The sequence below is a fragment of the Aedes aegypti genome, chromosome 3, assembly GCF_002204515.2.
Source record: "Aedes aegypti strain LVP_AGWG chromosome 3, AaegL5.0 Primary Assembly, whole genome shotgun sequence".
Taxonomy (NCBI): domain Eukaryota; kingdom Metazoa; phylum Arthropoda; class Insecta; order Diptera; family Culicidae; genus Aedes; species Aedes aegypti.
The window spans coordinates 138,169,017-138,187,471 of record NC_035109.1 but is presented as its reverse complement, the minus strand read 5'-3'; the positions used below and the strand labels follow the sequence as shown (position 1 = coordinate 138,187,471).

The 18,455-nt window shown below is 39.9% G+C and overlaps 2 protein-coding genes across 19 annotated transcripts in view; one reads left to right on the top strand and one right to left on the bottom strand.

Moving 5' to 3' along the window:
- LOC5567277 (E3 ubiquitin-protein ligase hyd) overlaps positions 1-12,826 on the top strand; it is a 78,548-nt gene extending 65,722 nt beyond the window's left edge. For all 7 annotated transcript variants that reach the window (XM_021850241.1, XM_021850243.1, XM_021850244.1 and 4 more), the window contains 4 exons: positions 9,964-10,170; positions 10,241-10,388; positions 10,447-10,677; positions 11,150-12,826. In XM_021850241.1, the coding sequence (XP_021705933.1) occupies positions 9,964-10,170; positions 10,241-10,388; positions 10,447-10,677; positions 11,150-11,362 (799 nt within the window). In that variant the 3' untranslated portion in view covers positions 11,363-12,826. The remainder of the gene's footprint in view (positions 1-9,963; positions 10,171-10,240; positions 10,389-10,446; positions 10,678-11,149) is intronic.
- A 707-nt stretch (positions 12,827-13,533) lies between these two features.
- LOC5567272 overlaps positions 13,534-18,455 on the bottom strand; it is a 286,367-nt gene continuing 281,445 nt past the window's right edge. For 10 of the 12 annotated variants that reach the window (XM_021850247.1, XM_021850248.1, XM_021850252.1 and 7 more), the window contains one exon: positions 13,534-13,797. In XM_021850247.1, coding sequence (XP_021705939.1) covers positions 13,605-13,797 — 193 coding nt within the window. In that variant the 3' untranslated portion in view covers positions 13,534-13,604. The remainder of the gene's footprint in view (positions 13,798-18,455) is intronic. The other 2 variants (XM_021850256.1, XM_021850255.1) reach the window with 2 other exon arrangements.

The following is an 18,455-nucleotide window of genomic DNA, read 5'->3' as shown; positions in this document are numbered from 1 at the left end:
CAACCTTAAAGCTTCACTATGCATCAGAATCGATGAATTTATTATCTTTTCAAACTCGGGTTCTATTCGAGGTTTTCTTAGAAAACTTTTTCGGGTTTGCGGGTCGGGTTCGGGTTTGAACAGCGAAATTTTTTCGGGTTCGGGTCGGGTCCGAATTTGATTTCCAATTTTTGTCTCGCGTTCGGGTCGGGTCCGGGTTTGAAAGAATAAAATAGGTCGGGTACGGGTCGGGTTTGGGTTTGAAATATGTGGAACCCGACCATCTCTACTCATCAATAGCCGTTTATCATGGTCTAATCAAAGTGAATCGTGTGACACAACGTTCCTCCCCATTAACAAACATTCCTCCAACCAGGATTTGGATATAGGTGGGTTTTTGTAAAGTTGAAGGTAATGTGTTTTTTTTTTTGCAAAAAATTAAACGGGAAATAAAACTTTTAAGCAGAAAAATTAGAAAATATTTTCGCATGAAGGTTAAAAAACGCCTCAACATTTGCAAACTTCAGCTTTTCTCGTCTACCCTAGGCATACATTTTTACATTTTTTATATAAACTTACATCGCTAGTCAAAGGAAATCTCGTGTAGCTGGTGAAATTTTCTATTTTTTTTTCAAATACCTCTGGTGGGGTTAAAAGACCCTTCGAATTTCAAAGAATATTTAATTCTTTACAAAAAAATTACCTAAAATTATACGAAAATTTTACTTTTCGAATATGTATGGTTAAACGCAATTACAATTTCCTGGACGTTGATTAAATCTACATCCTTCGTAGTATGTTCAAAAGTTTAGATGCACATACATTAGCGTTCAATCACTCTTCGCCCGTGCTAATCCTTAAACATGTTTTCAAGTTTTTCATCGAACAGAATGATCTTTCAGCGCAAAAAGTTACATTGAGAAGCATTGAAATTATAATAAGCAGTTGACCAAAGGCAAATTAAAGTATTACCAGTAGATAAATATTTTTTGATTTTTCAGTTTACGAACGGAACTATCATCTCCTTAAATATTTCCTAACGTTTTGATTTGTAATCATTGAAAACTAAAGAATTACTTCTCCGGGAATACACGTGCACTCTGTGAGTATTGAAGACTATTGAAGCATTAAACAGTAGAGACAGGTTCGGGTCGGGTTCGGGTTTGAAAACTTGAAATTTTTCGGGTTCGGGTTCGGGGTTTTCGTTTCGCGTGTTGTGCTGGGCAGTGTTTTGGAAAGCCCAAGCAAGACGCTTCGTTTTCGGGACGCCGGGAGTTTGGTTTTCGTTTCGCGTGTTGTGCTGGGCAGTGTTTTGGAAAGCCCAAACAAGACGCTTTGATTTCGGGACGCCGGGAGTTTGGTTTTCGTTTCGCGTGTTGTGCTGGGCAGTGTTTTGGAAAGCCCAAGCAAGACGCTTCGTTTTCGGGACGCCGGGAGTTTGGTTTTCGTTTCGCGTGTTGTGCTGGGCAGTGTTTTGGAAAGCCCAAACAAGACGCTTTGATTTCGGGACGCCGGGAGTTTGGTTTTCGTTTCACGGGTTTTGCTGGGCAGTGTTTTGGAAAGCCCAAACAAGAAGTTTCGTTTTCGGGACGCCGGGAGTTTGGTTTTCGTTTCGCGGGTTTTGCTGGGCAGTGTTTTGGAAACCCCAAACAAGACGCTTTGATTTCGGGACGCCGGGAGTTTGGTTTTCGTTTCGCGTGTTGTGCTGGGCAGTGTTTTGGAAAGCCCAAGCAAGACGCTTCGTTTTCGGGACGCCGGGAGTTTGGTTTTCGTTTCGCGTGTTGTGCTGGGCAGTGTTTTGGAAAGCCCAAACAAGACGCTTTGATTTCGGGACGCCGGGAGTTTGGTTTTCGTTTCGCGTGTTGTGCTGGGCAGTGTTTTGGAAAGCCCAAACAAGACGCTTTGATTTCGGGACGCCGGGAGTTTGGTTTTCGTTTCGCGTGTTGTGCTGGGCAGTGTTTTGGAAAGCCCAAGCAAGACGCTTCGTTTTCGGGACGCCGGGAGTTTGGTTTTCGTTTCGCGTGTTGTGCTGGGCAGTGTTTTGGAAAGCCCAAACAAGACGCTTTGATTTCGGGACGCCGGGAGTTTGGTTTTCGTTTCACGGGTTTTGCTGGGCAGTGTTTTGGAAAGCCCAAACAAGAAGTTTCGTTTTCGGGACGCCGGGAGTTTGGTTTTCGTTTCGCGGGTTTTGCTGGGCAGTGTTTTGGAAACCCCAAACAAGACGCTTTGATTTCGGGACGCCGGGAGTTTGGTTTTCGTTTCGCGTGTTGTGCTGGGCAGTGTTTTGGAAAGCCCAAGCAAGACGCTTCGTTTTCGGGACGCCGGGAGTTTGGTTTTCGTTTCGCGTGTTGTGCTGGGCAGTGTTTTGGAAAGCCCAAACAAGACGCTTTGATTTCGGGACGCCGGGAGTTTGGTTTTCGTTTCGCGTGTTGTGCTGGGCAGTGTTTTGGAAAGCCCAAACAAGACGCTTTGATTTCGGGACGCCGGGAGTTTGGTTTTCGTTTCGCGTGTTGTGCTGGGCAGTGTTTTGGAAAGCCCAAGCAAGACGCTTCGTTTTCGGGACGCCGGGAGTTTGGTTTTCGTTTCGCGTGTTGTGCTGGGCAGTGTTTTGGAAAGCCCAAACAAGACGCTTTGATTTCGGGACGCCGGGAGTTTGGTTTTCGTTTCGCGTGTTGTGCTGGGCAGTGTTTTGGAAAGCCCAAACAAGACGCTTTGATTTCGGGACGCCGGGAGTTTGGTTTTCGTTTCGCGTGTTGTGCTGGGCAGTGTTTTGGAAAGCCCAAGCAAGACGCTTCGTTTTCGGGACGCCGGGAGTTTGGTTTTCGTTTCGCGTGTTGTGCTGGGCAGTGTTTTGGAAAGCCCAAACAAGACGCTTTGATTTCGGGACGCCGGGAGTTTGGTTTTCGTTTCGCGTGTTGTGCTGGGCAGTGTTTTGGAAAGCCCAAACAAGACGCTTTGATTTCGGGACGCCGGGAGTTTGGTTTTCGTTTCGCGTGTTGTGCTGGGCAGTGTTTTGGAAAGCCCAAGCAAGACGCTTCGTTTTCGGGACGCCGGGAGTTTGGTTTTCGTTTCGCGTGTTGTGCTGGGCAGTGTTTTGGAAAGCCCAAACAAGACGCTTTGATTTCGGGACGCCGGGAGTTTGGTTTTCGTTTCGCGTGTTGTGCTGGGCAGTGTTTTGGAAAGCCCAAACAAGACGCTTTGATTTCGGGACGCCGGGAGTTTGGTTTTCGTTTCGCGTGTTGTGCTGGGCAGTGTTTTGGAAAGCCCAAGCAAGACGCTTCGTTTTCGGGACGCCGGGAGTTTGGTTTTCGTTTCGCGTGTTGTGCTGGGCAGTGTTTTGGAAAGCCCAAACAAGACGCTTTGATTTCGGGACGCCGGGAGTTTGGTTTTCGTTTCACGGGTTTTGCTGGGCAGTGTTTTGGAAAGCCCAAACAAGAAGTTTCGTTTTCGGGACGCCGGGAGTTTGGTTTTCGTTTCGCGGGTTTTGCTGGGCAGTGTTTTGGAAACCCCAAACAAGACGCTTTGATTTCGGGACGCCGGGAGTTTGGTTTTCGTTTCGCGTGTTGTGCTGGGCAGTGTTTTGGAAAGCCCAAGCAAGACGCTTCGTTTTCGGGACGCCGGGAGTTTGGTTTTCGTTTCGCGTGTTGTGCTGGGCAGTGTTTTGGAAAGCCCAAACAAGACGCTTTGATTTCGGGACGCCGGGAGTTTGGTTTTCGTTTCGCGTGTTGTGCTGGGCAGTGTTTTGGAAAGCCCAAACAAGACGCTTTGATTTCGGAACGCCGGGAGTTTGGTTTTCGTTTCGCGTGTTGTGCTGGGCAGTGTTTTGGAAAGCCCAAGCAAGACGCTTCGTTTTCGGGACGCCGGGAGTTTGGTTTTCGTTTCGCGTGTTGTGCTGGGCAGTGTTTTGGAAAGCCCAAACAAGACGCTTTGATTTCGGGACGCCGGGAGTTTGGTTTTCGTTTCGCGTGTTGTGCTGGGCAGTGTTTTGGAAAGCCCAAACAAGACACTTTGATTTTGGAACGCCGGGAGTTTGGTTTTCGTTTCGCGTGTTGTGCTGGGCAGTGTTTTGGAAAACCCAAGCAAGACGTTTCGTTTTCGGGACGCCGGGAGTTTGGTTTTCGTTTCGCGGGTTTTGCTGGGCAGTGTTTAAGAAAGCCCAACCAAGACGTTTCGTTTTCGGGACGCCGGGAGTTTGGTTTTCGGTTCGCGTGTGTTGGAAAGCCCAAGCAAGACGGTTCGTTTTCGAGGCGCCGAGAAGTTTTGCTGTTCACGCTGTGTGAGTGCGAGTGTTCAGTCGAGGATGGATTACCAACTGGTGAGCTCGTTTCATGCTTATGATAACACATTTTTTCATGTTAACGTTATTTTTTTGTAATATTCAATCAAACTTTGTATGGTTCGTCACTACAAGTGTCGGCATTATGCCTGTCTTATACAATTCTAGTAAACATAGAAACTTTTTGACATTACTTAAAATATTTTTTGAATTGTTCGGCATTATGAATGTCGACGATTATTTTGAAACTTCTATCAAAAACTTTTCTTCTTGAGGCATAAATGTTCAGTAATACTTTTATATAATTTTCAAACAAACTATGTATGGTTCTTCACTACAAGTGTCGGCATTATTCCTGTTTCATATAATATAAAACATACGCATATATATATATATATTTTTTTTTTTTCGCCATTAATAAAAACTTCTTTTGAATGGTTCGACATTACAGATGTTGACGTTTATTTCAAATCTTCTACCAAAAACTTTTTGAGACAAAACTAAAAACTAGCTTTAAGTATAAACTGTATTATTCCTCCTTATCCATGGATCGCATCATCGACCAAAGGTGACTCCCAGATCTTTTCCTTCTCCACTAATAAACACCCTTCCCGTGGTGATTGTGGAGATGCAGAGGTATTCTCGGTCTCTAGAAGCAACAATCATTACACCTTAACATTCCTTCCCCATCCCAACTGACTGTAAGGACTTGGCCGGCGCCGTTATTGATCAATTATATTAGAGCTGCTAAAATTGCACTCCGAGAGTAAGCGGAAACTCCCATCCCTTATTCATTTGGATCGCAGTGCAATTATTACCAGCTCCGATCAATCACGGAGTAGCAACCATTGACATGTACAGTCAGTCTATGCTATGCTATGCTATGCTTGAAATTTTTCGGGTTCGGGTTCGGGTCGGGTTTGAAGGCTACAAAATTATCGGGTACGGGTCGGGCTCGGGCTTACAAAAAGTGAGTCAGGTTTAGGTCGGGTTTGGTGAGAATTGTGAACAGAGTAACAACCTAAAAGCTTCCTTTGCATCAGAAATAGAGTTACATATTTCTCAGGAGAACATAAATGTACTGACGAGCCTCCAACCAAACCGTCTCTCAGCTCATCGGAATCCTAGTGTGCTGCGCTAGCCGGAGGCTCACGAAAATTCTAAAAGCACGCGCTAGGTGATGTGCTCTCGGGGAGACTCGTCTCATGCGCTGCTCGGCGCTATGGCTCGTCATCGGTATCCAAGTCGTGAAACAACTGCTTAGTAACGAAGAACCTCTACAACTATCTTCGCCTCGTTATGCAGGTTTCTAGATGGCCTACATGATATGGTCGAAGACTCGCGATCCAAGTGTTACAATTTAAATTCTCGTTGAACTCTTTTATAATCACTTCAATTATTGCGCTGAATTTTAAACAGCACATGTGACGGAGCGCATGAGACCGCAGTGAAACACATCTCAAGCAAAATAAGGCGCACCAAAAAAGGTCTCACAATGTACTGCGCTCCCGTGCGCTGGCAAGCAAAGAGGCTCCTGCACCTAAGGGGACAGCACGTGCACAGTAACTCTAATCAGAAACGATGAATTTACCATCTTTTCAAACTCGGGTTTTAGGGGTCGTCCAAAAATGACGTAGCATTTTAGGGGGGAGGGGGGGCTTCTCGAATTTGTGACGATGTATGACGAGGGGGAGGGAGGGGTCCCAACTTGTGGACGTAGCATTTTGAATAATTTTGTTAAAAAGAGTAGAAAATTATGATAAACAGTTTTTATCAAGTTTCTTTGTCTGAATTTTTAATTAAGTTAAAAATTCAAACATTCAAAACATCAATATTATAAAATTCAAAAATATCAAAGAAATTTGTAATTTTCCTGACAATTAAACAGGTTTTATGAAGCTTTAAATAGTTAAATGAATTTTATATTTTTCTTCTTCTTTCTGGCATTACGTTTCCACTGGGACAGAACCTGCTTCTCAGCTTAGTGTTCTTATGAGCACTTCCACAGTTATTAACTAAGAGCTTACTGTGCCAATTTTTTGCATGCGTATATCATGTGGCAGGTACGAAGGTACTCTATGCCCTGGGAAGTCGAGAAAATTTCCAACTCGAAAAGATCCTCGACCGATGGGATTCAAACCCACGACCCTCAGCTTGGTCTTGCTGAATAGCTGCGCGTTTACCGCTACGGCTATCTGGGCCCCCTCTATAGTTCCTGTTTAAGTTACATAATTTTGGTTCGCATTTTGAATTCAATTTGGTTAAATTTAGGTTACATTTGATTTGTAGTACTTTGACATTGTTAAAACCTAGACAAAAACAAGTTCGGATTGATAAATCTAACAGCAATGAGTAAGGATTCAAAATATTTTAAAATAATGTAAACAAAAATATTGTTATATTGAAGGATTTTTTTTTTTTAATTTTTCGCGGTTGAGAAGCAGATTTCAGTGAATGTGATCAACAAAACCGAGGAAAACAAATTAGAAAAAACAAGGGGGGGGGGTGCTTGATATGCTATGTATTTTCTGGGGGGGGGGGGTTGTATCACCATTTGTGACGAAATGCTACGAGGGGGGAGGAGGTGTAAAATTTCAGTGAAAAAATGCTACGTCATTTGTGGACGGTCCCTTATTCGGGTTTTTCTTACACAAATTTTCGGGTTTTGGGTCGGGTTCGTTATATTTATCAGAAAATGCGAGGAAATTTTTTTTTTATAAAACTCTGTGGGGGTCCTAAATTTAGAAGCCATAACATGGAAGAACATAACTGTTAAGGTGAAGATGAATCGAAGCCAAAGCTCAAATTTTGAAGAGCCCAAATCTGGAGAACCGAACATCGGTTTGAGCTGAAAACTCAATCGAATGGTCTCCGCCAGATAGTGACCAATCGATAAGATTTTCTGCTCAAACGGATGTCTGGTTCTCCAGATTCGTGCTCTTGAAAATTTTAAATTTGGCTTCGATTCATCTTCACCTTAATGTAATGTTGAATTTCAAAAATATATTTGGTAATTCTTATTCCTTTTGTTTTGCTCTTTTGGGATTTACCCCCAAACCCCTCCCTTGGTTGCGCCACTGCAAAATAGCAAAGGTCACACACAAACATTCCTTCCCTCAACCCCACCTGACTGCAAGGACGTGGCCGGCGCCGTGGTCAAGTCCGGTATTTTTGTTCTTCACCATATATTACTTCGCCTCCAGCACTACAGTGCTGAAATCATACCATCGATATCATCGCCCGCCCCCGCAGGTTGAACTTTTGCCCCACCTAATAGAAGAATGGAAGTGTAGGGAAACGATTTCTGTCCGTCTCTGATTCTAGCGATTTCTATCAATGAATAATTTAAGTGCGATAGATTAAAAGTGGGAGATAGAACCAATTGATAGATACAACTACAAAGTACGAGGAAAAGGACGGGTTTTCTGCTTAGGCAGCGTCCATTTATTACGTAACGTGTAAATTGGAAACTTCTGACCACCTACCCCCCCCCCCGTCCGTAACGCTTTTTGTTTGATTTTTTTTTTAATTTTTGTATGAGTCGCAACGCTTAAGCCTACTCCCCCTCCCCCTAAAGCGTTACGTAATTTGTAAGATGGGTTTAAACAACGTAAATTTGTAAACTTTAGCCACTAGCTATTTCAAATCGACTAGTTGAAGCATACTGTGAGCATTAGAGTGATGCAAATTTTGAAATTTTTGCTCCCCTATGCTTAAACGATTTTCATTATGGTAAATAGCATCCTTCCAAAGTTTGAAGTGATTCGGAAGAAATTTGACTGTGCACACGCCATTTGAAGTTTATATGGAGATTACTATGGAAAACGCCAATCTTCTGTGTTCAGTCCTCTATCTCTTCGTCATAACATTTAATGGAAAAGTGAACACACTCATCCTATTAGAAAATTTCCCAGCTACAACTTTGCCAAAGACCACTTTTTAATTGGACGTCAGGATAAATTGTTATTCATCATCGTAAACTTGGTTTGCATGTAGCATGCTTCACTAACTGTTCGGCAGGCAACAGTGGTACTCCTGGCGGGAAGAATAGATCAAAGTAATCCAAGCTACAGCAAAAAAGCAGTGTTGCTCTGAAAGTAATTGAATGATCATCTCAGCATGATATAGACTTTGTTATCAATAATAACAAATTATCCTTACGTCCCATCAAAATGTGGTCTTCGGCAAAGTTGTAGCTGGGAAGTTTTCACATTAGATGAGTGTGTTCACTTTTACATAAAATGTTATGACGAAGAGATAGAGGGCTGAACACAAAAGATTTGCATTTTCCATAGTAATCTCCATATAAACTTCAAATGGCGTGTGCACAGTCAAATTTCTTCCGGATCACTTCAAATTTTGGGAGAATGATATTCATCATAATTGACATCGTTTAAGCATAGGGGAGCAAAAACTTCAAAATTTGCATCAGTCTAGTGAGCATTTTGTTTTGTATTTACTCAAGCAACCTTACTTTTTTAACTCGTGAGCGGGCTACTGGTACATGAGCGGGTACTGGTGCTCTGACGGTATGTCAATTTTACCTATTATACTGAGTAGTGTATGGTGTTTTGGTTCTGTTGCATGCTCTTTTCGGGCTTGTGACTAAATCAAGACCAATCGTGTTCGGTTCGCGTTGTACGTGTGCGAAAAAATACGGATCTAGTCAGGAGTATGTGTCTTTGGTTCTGATTTTTTTGGGCGGGCTACGGAATCAAGATCAATCGTATCGTGTAATGCGAGTACGAAGAGATGTTCGTGTTCAGAGAAATGGATTAGAAAATGGTGAGCTCGTTTCATGCGTATGATAACAAAGGCAATATTGCGTTTATGTAATTTTCAAACAAATTATTGGATGGTTCGTTACTACAAGTTTCGGCATGAAGCTTTATTCCTGTTTTATACAATTTAAATATACACATACTTTTCTTTTTTTGTCAGTACTAAGAACAACCTTTGAATATTGCGACATTATGAATGCCGACGTACTTTTTTTTATCTTCGACCAATATCTCTTCATAGCGATGCAACAATTCAAAACTAGGTCCTCATTATCCATGGATCGCATCACTGACCAAAGGTGACTACCAGGTCATTTTCTTCGCTCACTAACAAACACCATTTCCCTTGTGATTGTAAAGACTTGACAGGTGCAGTTATTTATCAATAATATGAGAACTGATGTGCACTTCGAGAGTGAGCGGAAAGTCCCATCCTTTTTTCATTTGGATTTGAGTGCAATTCTTACCAGTTCCGATCAATCACGGAGTAGCAACCATTGACATGTACAGCCAGTCTATGCTATTTATGCTATGCTATGTTAATCTACGAAATGCAGCGTAACTACGCTAACGCTCACGGAATTTGATTATGTTTTTCAATGTTATAAGATCTATGCCAGATGACATTATTCAAATCGACTTTATGCTGTGTGACATTATGCCAAACGAGGTGATGCTAAAACAACGTATCTTTCATGGTGTATACATTGGATGTTCTTTCTTGTTGGCTTCCTACCACAAAATGCTCGATTCTATCGAAAGCTATCAACATTTTATTTTCCTAGAAAACGGTCTGTCCGGGAATGGTATGTTTAATTCCAAGAAATCACGAAATACATTAAAATCCGGGAAGTGACGTAACAACACATAACATTAGTATTGCAAATGAACATTTTAATGTCAATGTCTATAAAATTCCTCCCACAGATTGATTGGACTGTGCTTACTGCAAAACGAGCTATTCCCACTGTTCCTGCAACGACACGTGCTGAAACACATTCTCGGCCGCCACATCCGCTTCCACGATTTGGCTTTCTTCGATCCGGTCGTTTACGATTCGCTCCGTCAACTGGTCAAGGATTCGCACACCAAGAGCGGTATCAGCATTCTGCAGAGCTTGGAACTGAACTTTGTGTAAGTATCCGGCGACTATGGTGCTGTGGAGGCACTGTATTTATCTTTCTTTCTTTCTTTTCATCCACAGTATCGATCTTATCCCGGAGGAAGGTTCCGGTTCGGTGGAGATTGTGCCCGGAGGCCGAGACATTCAGGTGAACGAAACCAATGTGTTCGATTACGTTCGGAAGTACGCCGAGTATCGTATGATCAAGACGCAGGAGAAGGCATTGGATGTAAGTGTTGTATTTTTAACTGATGTATCTTGATAATTGACATTTATCTCCCCCGAAGGCTATCCGGTCGGGTGTGTTCGATGTGCTACCGGATACGGCACTGGATCAACTGACGGCTGAGGATCTGCGGCTGCTGTTGAATGGCGTCGGCGATATTCACGTTGGTACACTGATCTCATACACTTCGTTCAATGATGAATCGAACGAAAGCAGCGATAAGTTGTTGAAGTTCAAACGATGGCTCTGGAGCGTCGTGGAAAAGATGAGCAACCTGGAGCGGCAAGATTTGGTAAGTTTCTTTTTACAAAAATGACGCAAGCTCATGGCTGGCAGCAGATCTCTTTTTAGAGACTTGATCAAGTCTCAAAATATCTATTTTTTATGGAAGGTATGGTAGAAGCACCGGTTTTGGCCATACGCCAGTTATAGCCATAGTGGATTATGCACCGTTATACATAGCCTATCAGCATGAAACCTTGGAATTCTTGAAGAAATCCATAGTACCTATTTACTTGGGTTAACCTTAAAAAAATCCAAATTAAATTTATAGAGGAAAGTTTTTTAGAAGACCGTTAAAGAGTCCTATGTGGTATATTTTTTGTTCCAGTTTCTTCTCTTTTTGATTCCTGTTCGACTCTTTCTAGTCTCTGTTTTCAAGCATAAAGTTTCTAAAGTTCCTATTCTTAAGATACTCGGTGTCTACCAGCGCTGCAAGCCTAATCAAAGATTTACTTACCGTTCGTCCTTTTTCCAATTGTTAGGTCTACTTCTGGACCGGTTCGCCTGCCCTACCGGCCTCCGAGGATGGCTTCCAACCGATGCCATCGGTAACGATCAGACCCGCTGACGACGCCCATCTCCCAACGGCAAACACCTGCATCTCCCGACTGTACATCCCCCTCTACTCGAGCAAGGCGGTCCTCCGGCATAAGCTGCTACTGGCGATAAAAACGAAAAATTTCGGATTCGTTTAGATGGTTGCCACCCCCCGCACATTATTAAGAGTAAGGAGACTAACAACACCCGACAACAACTAGCCTGTACCAAATTCTGATTTGGACCAGTGATATAAAAAGAAGAGATACTATATAGCCAACCAATATCGCAACCAAGCGAAAATCCCTAAGAAGTGTGCACGCACGATCAATGAAATTGACGAACGGAGCTGTATTTCTGTATACAACTTTTCATTCCACTTCTTTTGTATGTAAATAGATATATTCGGTTGATTGGCGTTTGATTTCCAAATTATAAAAATCTGTTTTATTGAAACTCCGCTTTGCAGTTGCGATTTCTCGTGTAAAATAAAAGAAACTAAAAAAGCAAAGATACACCCTCGGTGATTTATATATAATTAACACGATACTCGGAGACGGTGAGAGAAAAGGGCGAAGCAGTTTTACCAACCTTGTGGAAACAAGCATAAAAAACAGTAATAATACACGCGTTCACTTAGTTGTGTCTGACACCTTCAATCCTTACCGTGGAGAAGCAGAGGAGAATGAAAGCTACTCAATGATGTGTCGCGTTTTAATGTGATTGAATCATTTATATATTCGATATAAATGCATCTTTAAGTAAATTTATATATATTTATCATATACAAGGATACACAATTACTACTAGTACTATACTACCACTATTCTAAGCGCAAAGATCTTTATCAAAAAATCACCGCTAACCGCAGGCAGATATCGTATAGATAGAGTTAGATTCAGTTCTAATGTTAAATTAGCAATCAAATTCAGCAGAGATCAACAGCAAAGAGAGCGTGCTGATATATACACCTAGGGAAGCAGAGAAGAAACCGAAGTAGCTGGCGTGCGTATTTCCAGGAGTGCTTTGCCATTGGGCCAAGTGAGCACAGTGCTCCAAAAATTATGCCGATAGCGTTGAAACAGCTACTACCCGATCGTAGGACCAATTTATGTTGTTATCATTCTGATTGATCGTTCGTTCTATTAAGTTTACGATAGAGCAAAACCTTTTTCGTTTAGTAATTTATATCATGCTATTATTATTATCATCTTTATGAGTCTTCATTAATTGTTAAACAACTTTCGGTTCTTTTATATCTTCTTTTTTTCGTTTTGCACGCAAATCAACCAGCAAACCGAGTAATCAGCATCCTCTTCTGAATAGATGAAAAGATGTCCAAACTGTAACACCACAGCTTGATATGCTGCAGTAGCACACTAACGACACATCATGCAGTCTATGTACCTACCACAGAAGCAGCAAAAATCACCGGAAAATGATAATAATAATCAAATGGAACACACCTCCTGTCTGTTCACATACACACCCGCGCACTGTACTAGATGGTGTTTTATCGAAAATGATATCAAACTGTTACAACTCAAAAATACTACAATAAGCCAACTGAACTATTAATTCGTAATTTCAAAGAAATACATTTTAAACACATGTAAAAAGTTGATGTGCGTCGTATATGGATTGGAGAAAGAAATTTCCCGGATAGTACCTACGAATATTACGTCTAGTTTATAAAGCATCTTGATGAAACTTCGCCTACAAAATTTTGTTAATTCTCTTGGTTTGCTCCTTGCTCTACCAACTTCAGTTGCGACCAAGCTATCGACATCCCTTATAACATGCTCAGTGATGGAGATTAGCCTGGATGCCTCGGAATTAGTATGCCCCCATCTACAAGAAAAGCGAGAACGGACTTTTTCCGTGTAAAATAACTGATTGTGATATTACACCTCATGAAGAAAAAGGCAAGGCTATTAATAGAACAAATTTTATTTTGAATCACATTTTAGCTAGTTACATACGAAATGACATGTAATACTTTTATTTCCAGTTATCAAATTAGAAATGCAACAAACAACTGAAACTATCCTGAAATGCTACGGATATCAGACTACGGAATTATAACATTTTAAAAAGCAATCTTGAGAAGATTTAATATGATATAACTCGGTAGTCTGTTTAACACGTAACATAGCTACGGCGGAAACTATTGATATTTTCAAATAAAGAAAAAAGAAACAAAACAAGTTAAAACAATTGAAAAACTAGATCGCAAATGGTACTTTGACATATACATAGTTCTCAAAGCCACGATACAGGCGAAATGTTTTAAACCTTATCAAATTCTTCTTGTACTTTTGCTACTTAATGCCTATATTTAGATTCACAATACCAGAAAGTAGATTTTACACTGCTGCAACGGATTTCCCCTTTTCTTGCTTATGAAAAGTACGGCATGTTGCGCGTGTAGCACGGATGATGCCTTCGCGTGAGATCCCGCTCGCTCATCGTGGGTACCTTCGGCTTATGTTCCGGTGCGATTGCATTACCCATCACGGACAAATGGTCAACGGGACCGGGGCCACCGTGCGGACTCTCCAGCGACATCCGCCGGTTGGTGTAGGAATTATTTCTGCGTGGCGAAAAGAGAGGAAGTGTTATCTTTGGAAGTTTGATCAGTGGAATGTGAATCCATAAAGTAACAGTCGCGGAGCACTGGACGAAGTAACCATGAAAGTTTTCCAAGGTGAACATACATCAAATTACAATGGACCGATGCACGAGTTCACTATTTGACGTTTTAGCGGTGCCGTGTTATTTATGTGATCATAGCAACCAGTGAATTCGGCACCGCTCAAACGTCAAAATAGTGAACTCGTGCATTGATCCATACAGACTTTCTTCTTCTTCTTATTCTTCTTGGCAATAACGTCCTCACTGGGACAGAGCCTGCTTTTCAGCTTAGTGTTCTTTTTTTTTTCTCGCATTTTGGTGCAGACCTGCTGGTCCATAACAACCAAGTCTTGTATGTGTGACTACAACTCGTCACTATCTTAACTAAACGACCGTTTCAAACTAATTTTTCATCAATTTCAGTGCCGGGTGCACTGTGTAAACGTCACATCATAGTAAAAATTACCATAACGCAGTTCCCCAACTCAAACATTAGTTCCAGTTTCTCCAATAAATTTAGCTATTTCCTTGATTTTTTTAAAGTTTGTGCCAGCTAGAATGGTTATTAAGTCTTCCTTATTTTGTAGTAATGGATATTCGCGACGAATATGGTCAAACTTGGAGCAGTAGTGTAAAATGTGGATGATATCTTCTTTAACATTACAGTGTTCACATTTGTCGTTCGGAACGAGTCCCCATGCGTTTAGTCTGTCTTTAGTAGCCAAATGTCCAATTCTTAGTCGATTTATAGTTATTGTGTGTTGTGTTGAAAGTTTGAAATCTGAAAACCATGGCTTATTTCGAACATTTTGATCAATGATGTAGTGATAAATACCTTTTTCCTCTGAAATTATTTTATATCGTTGATTCCAATAACATTTTGTTTCTATTTTTAAATTCAAAATTAAATCATCTTTAGTTAACGGATAATTTTCAATCTGCTGTTTATTTGTCCCTAATTTTGCTGCTAAATTTGCTCTTTCATTGCCTATTAACCCTGAGTGTCCCGGTATCCATTGTATTGTTAACTTCTCTATCTGAGATTTGTTTATTTCTCTAATCAGTTTTCCAACTAGAAAGTTGTCGTTTGTTGTGTTATTTTTAATAAGAATGGCAGCACTTTTGGAATCTGTTAAAATAACCGCATTTTTTACATTTTTTGTTATTAAGTATTCTACTGCTTTCAAAATAGCAAATATTTCTGCACTCATTTAGTAAATTGTGTTTTTAATCTTCCACTATATGATATTTTCTCTCTACTATCATAAATGCCGTATCCTGCTTTCCCATCTATTTTGGAACCATCTGTAAATATTTTGTAATCGTTTTTGTATTTATGTGATATTAGTTCAATTGTCATCTGTCTTTGAACAGCTATTGTTGTTTCTTTCTTCTTCAAATTATCGATCTCTGTAAAAACCTTTAATTTTGTTGTTTTTTCAAATGGTAATTTAGGTCCTAGTTGAATTAAATGGTAGTTGTTGATTGATGCTATCCTTTCTAAATAAGAACATTGAGTTGGTAAATCTTCTGATGTAATGAAAGATTTTATGAATTTAGTCAATGGAGAGTTTTGATAGTATAATGTTTTAATTATTTCTTTTAACGTTAAGTATTCTGCCCTCTCCTTCAAGGGTAATATGCCACTTTCTGCTAGTATCACATGGTTGGGAGTCGATCTCAGAAATCTCATACAGGTTCTTATATATAAGTGTTGTACTGTTTCTAGTTTAGCAAAAACTGTTTTTGATGCTTTAGCAAATATCGATAGTCCGTAATCCAAATGTGGTTGTACTATAGCTTTAGCTACTTTTAACATTGTTTCTGGATGTGCTCCATTTTTTCTTTTTCCTACCATTTTCAAAATGTTTATCTTCTTTTTAGCTTTAACTACAGTGGCGTCAATGTGTGTTTGATAGTTTAGTTTATGATCAATCTGGATATCTAAAAATTTATGGAAAGCCTTTACTTCGATAGGATTATTGTTAATTGAGATATTTGTGTTAGGATGGAACTTATTAGTAAAAATTATAGTTGCACATTTATCTGAATTGATTATCATACCTAGGTTGTTAAGTTTCTCAGCAATTTTAGACAAAAAAAGGTTCATCTTTTCTGTGGCTAGTTGCAGGTTATCAGCTATTATCATAACAGTGAAATCATCGGCAAATTGAAATAAGATTTTATCGTCTTCAGCTAAATTATGGAGTTCCGTTGTGTAAATATTGAATAAAATCGGGGATAGGGGACAGCCTTGGGGCAGTCCCTTGTTGGTAGTTGTTGTCAAAACTGTTCCATCATTGAGTATTAATTTTGTATTTCTTTTCTTTAGATAGTAGTAAATCCAATTAACAATAGCTGTAGGGACTTTAAGTTCTGATAGTTTTTTTTAGCAATATTTTTATATCAACATTATCAAAAGCCTTAGAAAGGTCTAGAAATGTCGCAATTACTACTTTTTTATTTCTTTTTGCGTTATGGACGTGTGAGATTGATGTGTTAACACAATTTATAGCAGAAGTTTTCTTTTTAAATCCAAAAGAATAATCCGGTATAATATTGTTTTGTTCCAAAAAATAATTGAGGTGCCTTTTAATTACAAAGTTGATTATCTTTAAAATTACACAAAGCATTGCAAGAGGCCTGTAAGAGTTAATATTATTTGGGTTTTTCAAATGTTTTAAGATAGGTATGATTTTTATGTCTCTCCAGTCGTCTGGGATTTCTCCGCTATTAACAACTATATTCAGCAATTCTACTATTTTACTTAATAACAATGGATTGATGTTTTTTAACATGTAAAATGAAATTTCGTCTATTCCGGGGCTAGAGTGATCCTTTTTAGAGTTAATCAATTGCAAAACTTCTGCGTATGTAATTATTATTTTTTCGTCTGTTGTTGTTGGTGTAAATTCTAAATCGGTGACTATTTCTGGAAAGTTAAAATTCATAAATGAGTTTGCCATGTTTGTATCATTCAATAATACTAAATTGTTTTTACTTGGAAAACCACCACTAATTCTCCTGACTGTATTCCATAAATTCCTTTGATCCATGTCTGGATTTATTGTCTCTATTAATTTATTCCAGCTTTTTCTTGATTCTCTGCGAATTGTTTGTTTAAGTTTAGCTTTAGATTTTTTGAATTTTAAGTAATTTTCGTATGTTTGATTTCTGAAGTATTCAATTAAGTGTTGGTTTTTAATTCTATATAAATTATTGATTTCATCATTCCACCATGGTTTTGGAGTTTGTTTTTTGTTCTTAGGTTTGAATTTAGCATTTTTAATTTGTTCTTTTAAGCTAGTTAAGATCTGATACTGATTATGGATTTCGTTTGGGACTATTTTGTTAATGTTTTCAATTGCCTGTTTTTTATTCAATACTTCTTTATTTGTTGTGTATTGTTTAGCTGTATTTTGAATATCAATTGCTATTATTTTGTGATTACTTTCCATTTCATCGTCAATTACTTTCCATTCTATTTTACCTGCAATATCTGGTGTAACTATTGTTAAGTCTATAGTAGAAGGCGTTGTATTCGGCGATTTTATAAGTGTGGGTGCTCCATCATTAAGTATAACCAGGTTTGTTATGTCTATCAGGCTAGATAATAATTTTCCTCTTGCGCAGTCTTGTTGTTTATTATTCCAAATTTTACTATGTGCGTTAAAGTCACCTGCCAAAATTGTAGTTGTATTCCAGTTTTCTATTGAGTCTAAGAGTTTTTTCAAAGGTTCTTTAATGTCATTATTGTTTATTGGTAAAGGTGGTATGTAAATCGATATTATTATCATTTCTGTAATTGTATTTAATGTTTTAATTGCTATTGCTTCAATGGGTTCTAGTTTTGGTAGTTTAATTTCTTCATATTTTATTTCATTTTTCAATATCAAACCAACTCCTCCGTATCCATTTATTCTTAGTGATTTAATAAAATTGTAACCAGGGAATTTAAAATCCTCATTTGGTTTCATCCTTTTTTTTGCAAAATAGCAATATCTATATTATTTCCACTAAGGAAGTTTTTAAGGATTTTACGAGTTTCCAGTGGTTGGTACCTCGTGTACCTGCAGGAATAAAATAGACCCCTTTGTGCGGTCCTTAGCCTCTTGCCCAGCAACTCCTATCCCTACCTCCTCGTGGTACTGGCCGGGGTACGAGTAACCTTGGGGAAGATCGGGTAACCAACCCCCGGTGGGAACTTTGGTCGTATGCTGACAGGGAAGGGGGGGTTTGCTTTTGCAAACCTGGAGCGTCTGTACTCCACGTTAGGAGCGGCTCACAACAGCGTCTGTTCCCCATGTCAGGGGCGGCTGATCATCGTCCGAGTGCCAGAGAAGGACTCTAAGCTAAACTGCGCACTATGGCCCTCCGAACATTTAGGGGGAATGGTCCTCCGGAAATCTAGGGGGTTGGTGTCAGGCCCTGCAAGCCAACCGTAAAAACACATCAGCACAGGAACGTCAACGAGAGAATACGGACCGGAACAATCGGCAAAGACCACAGCGACGAAAATGGACTAGCGATTGGAAACTCGGTACGTGGAACTGCAAATCTCTCAACTTCATTGGAAGTACTCGCATACTCTCCGATGTACTGAAGACCCGCGGTTTC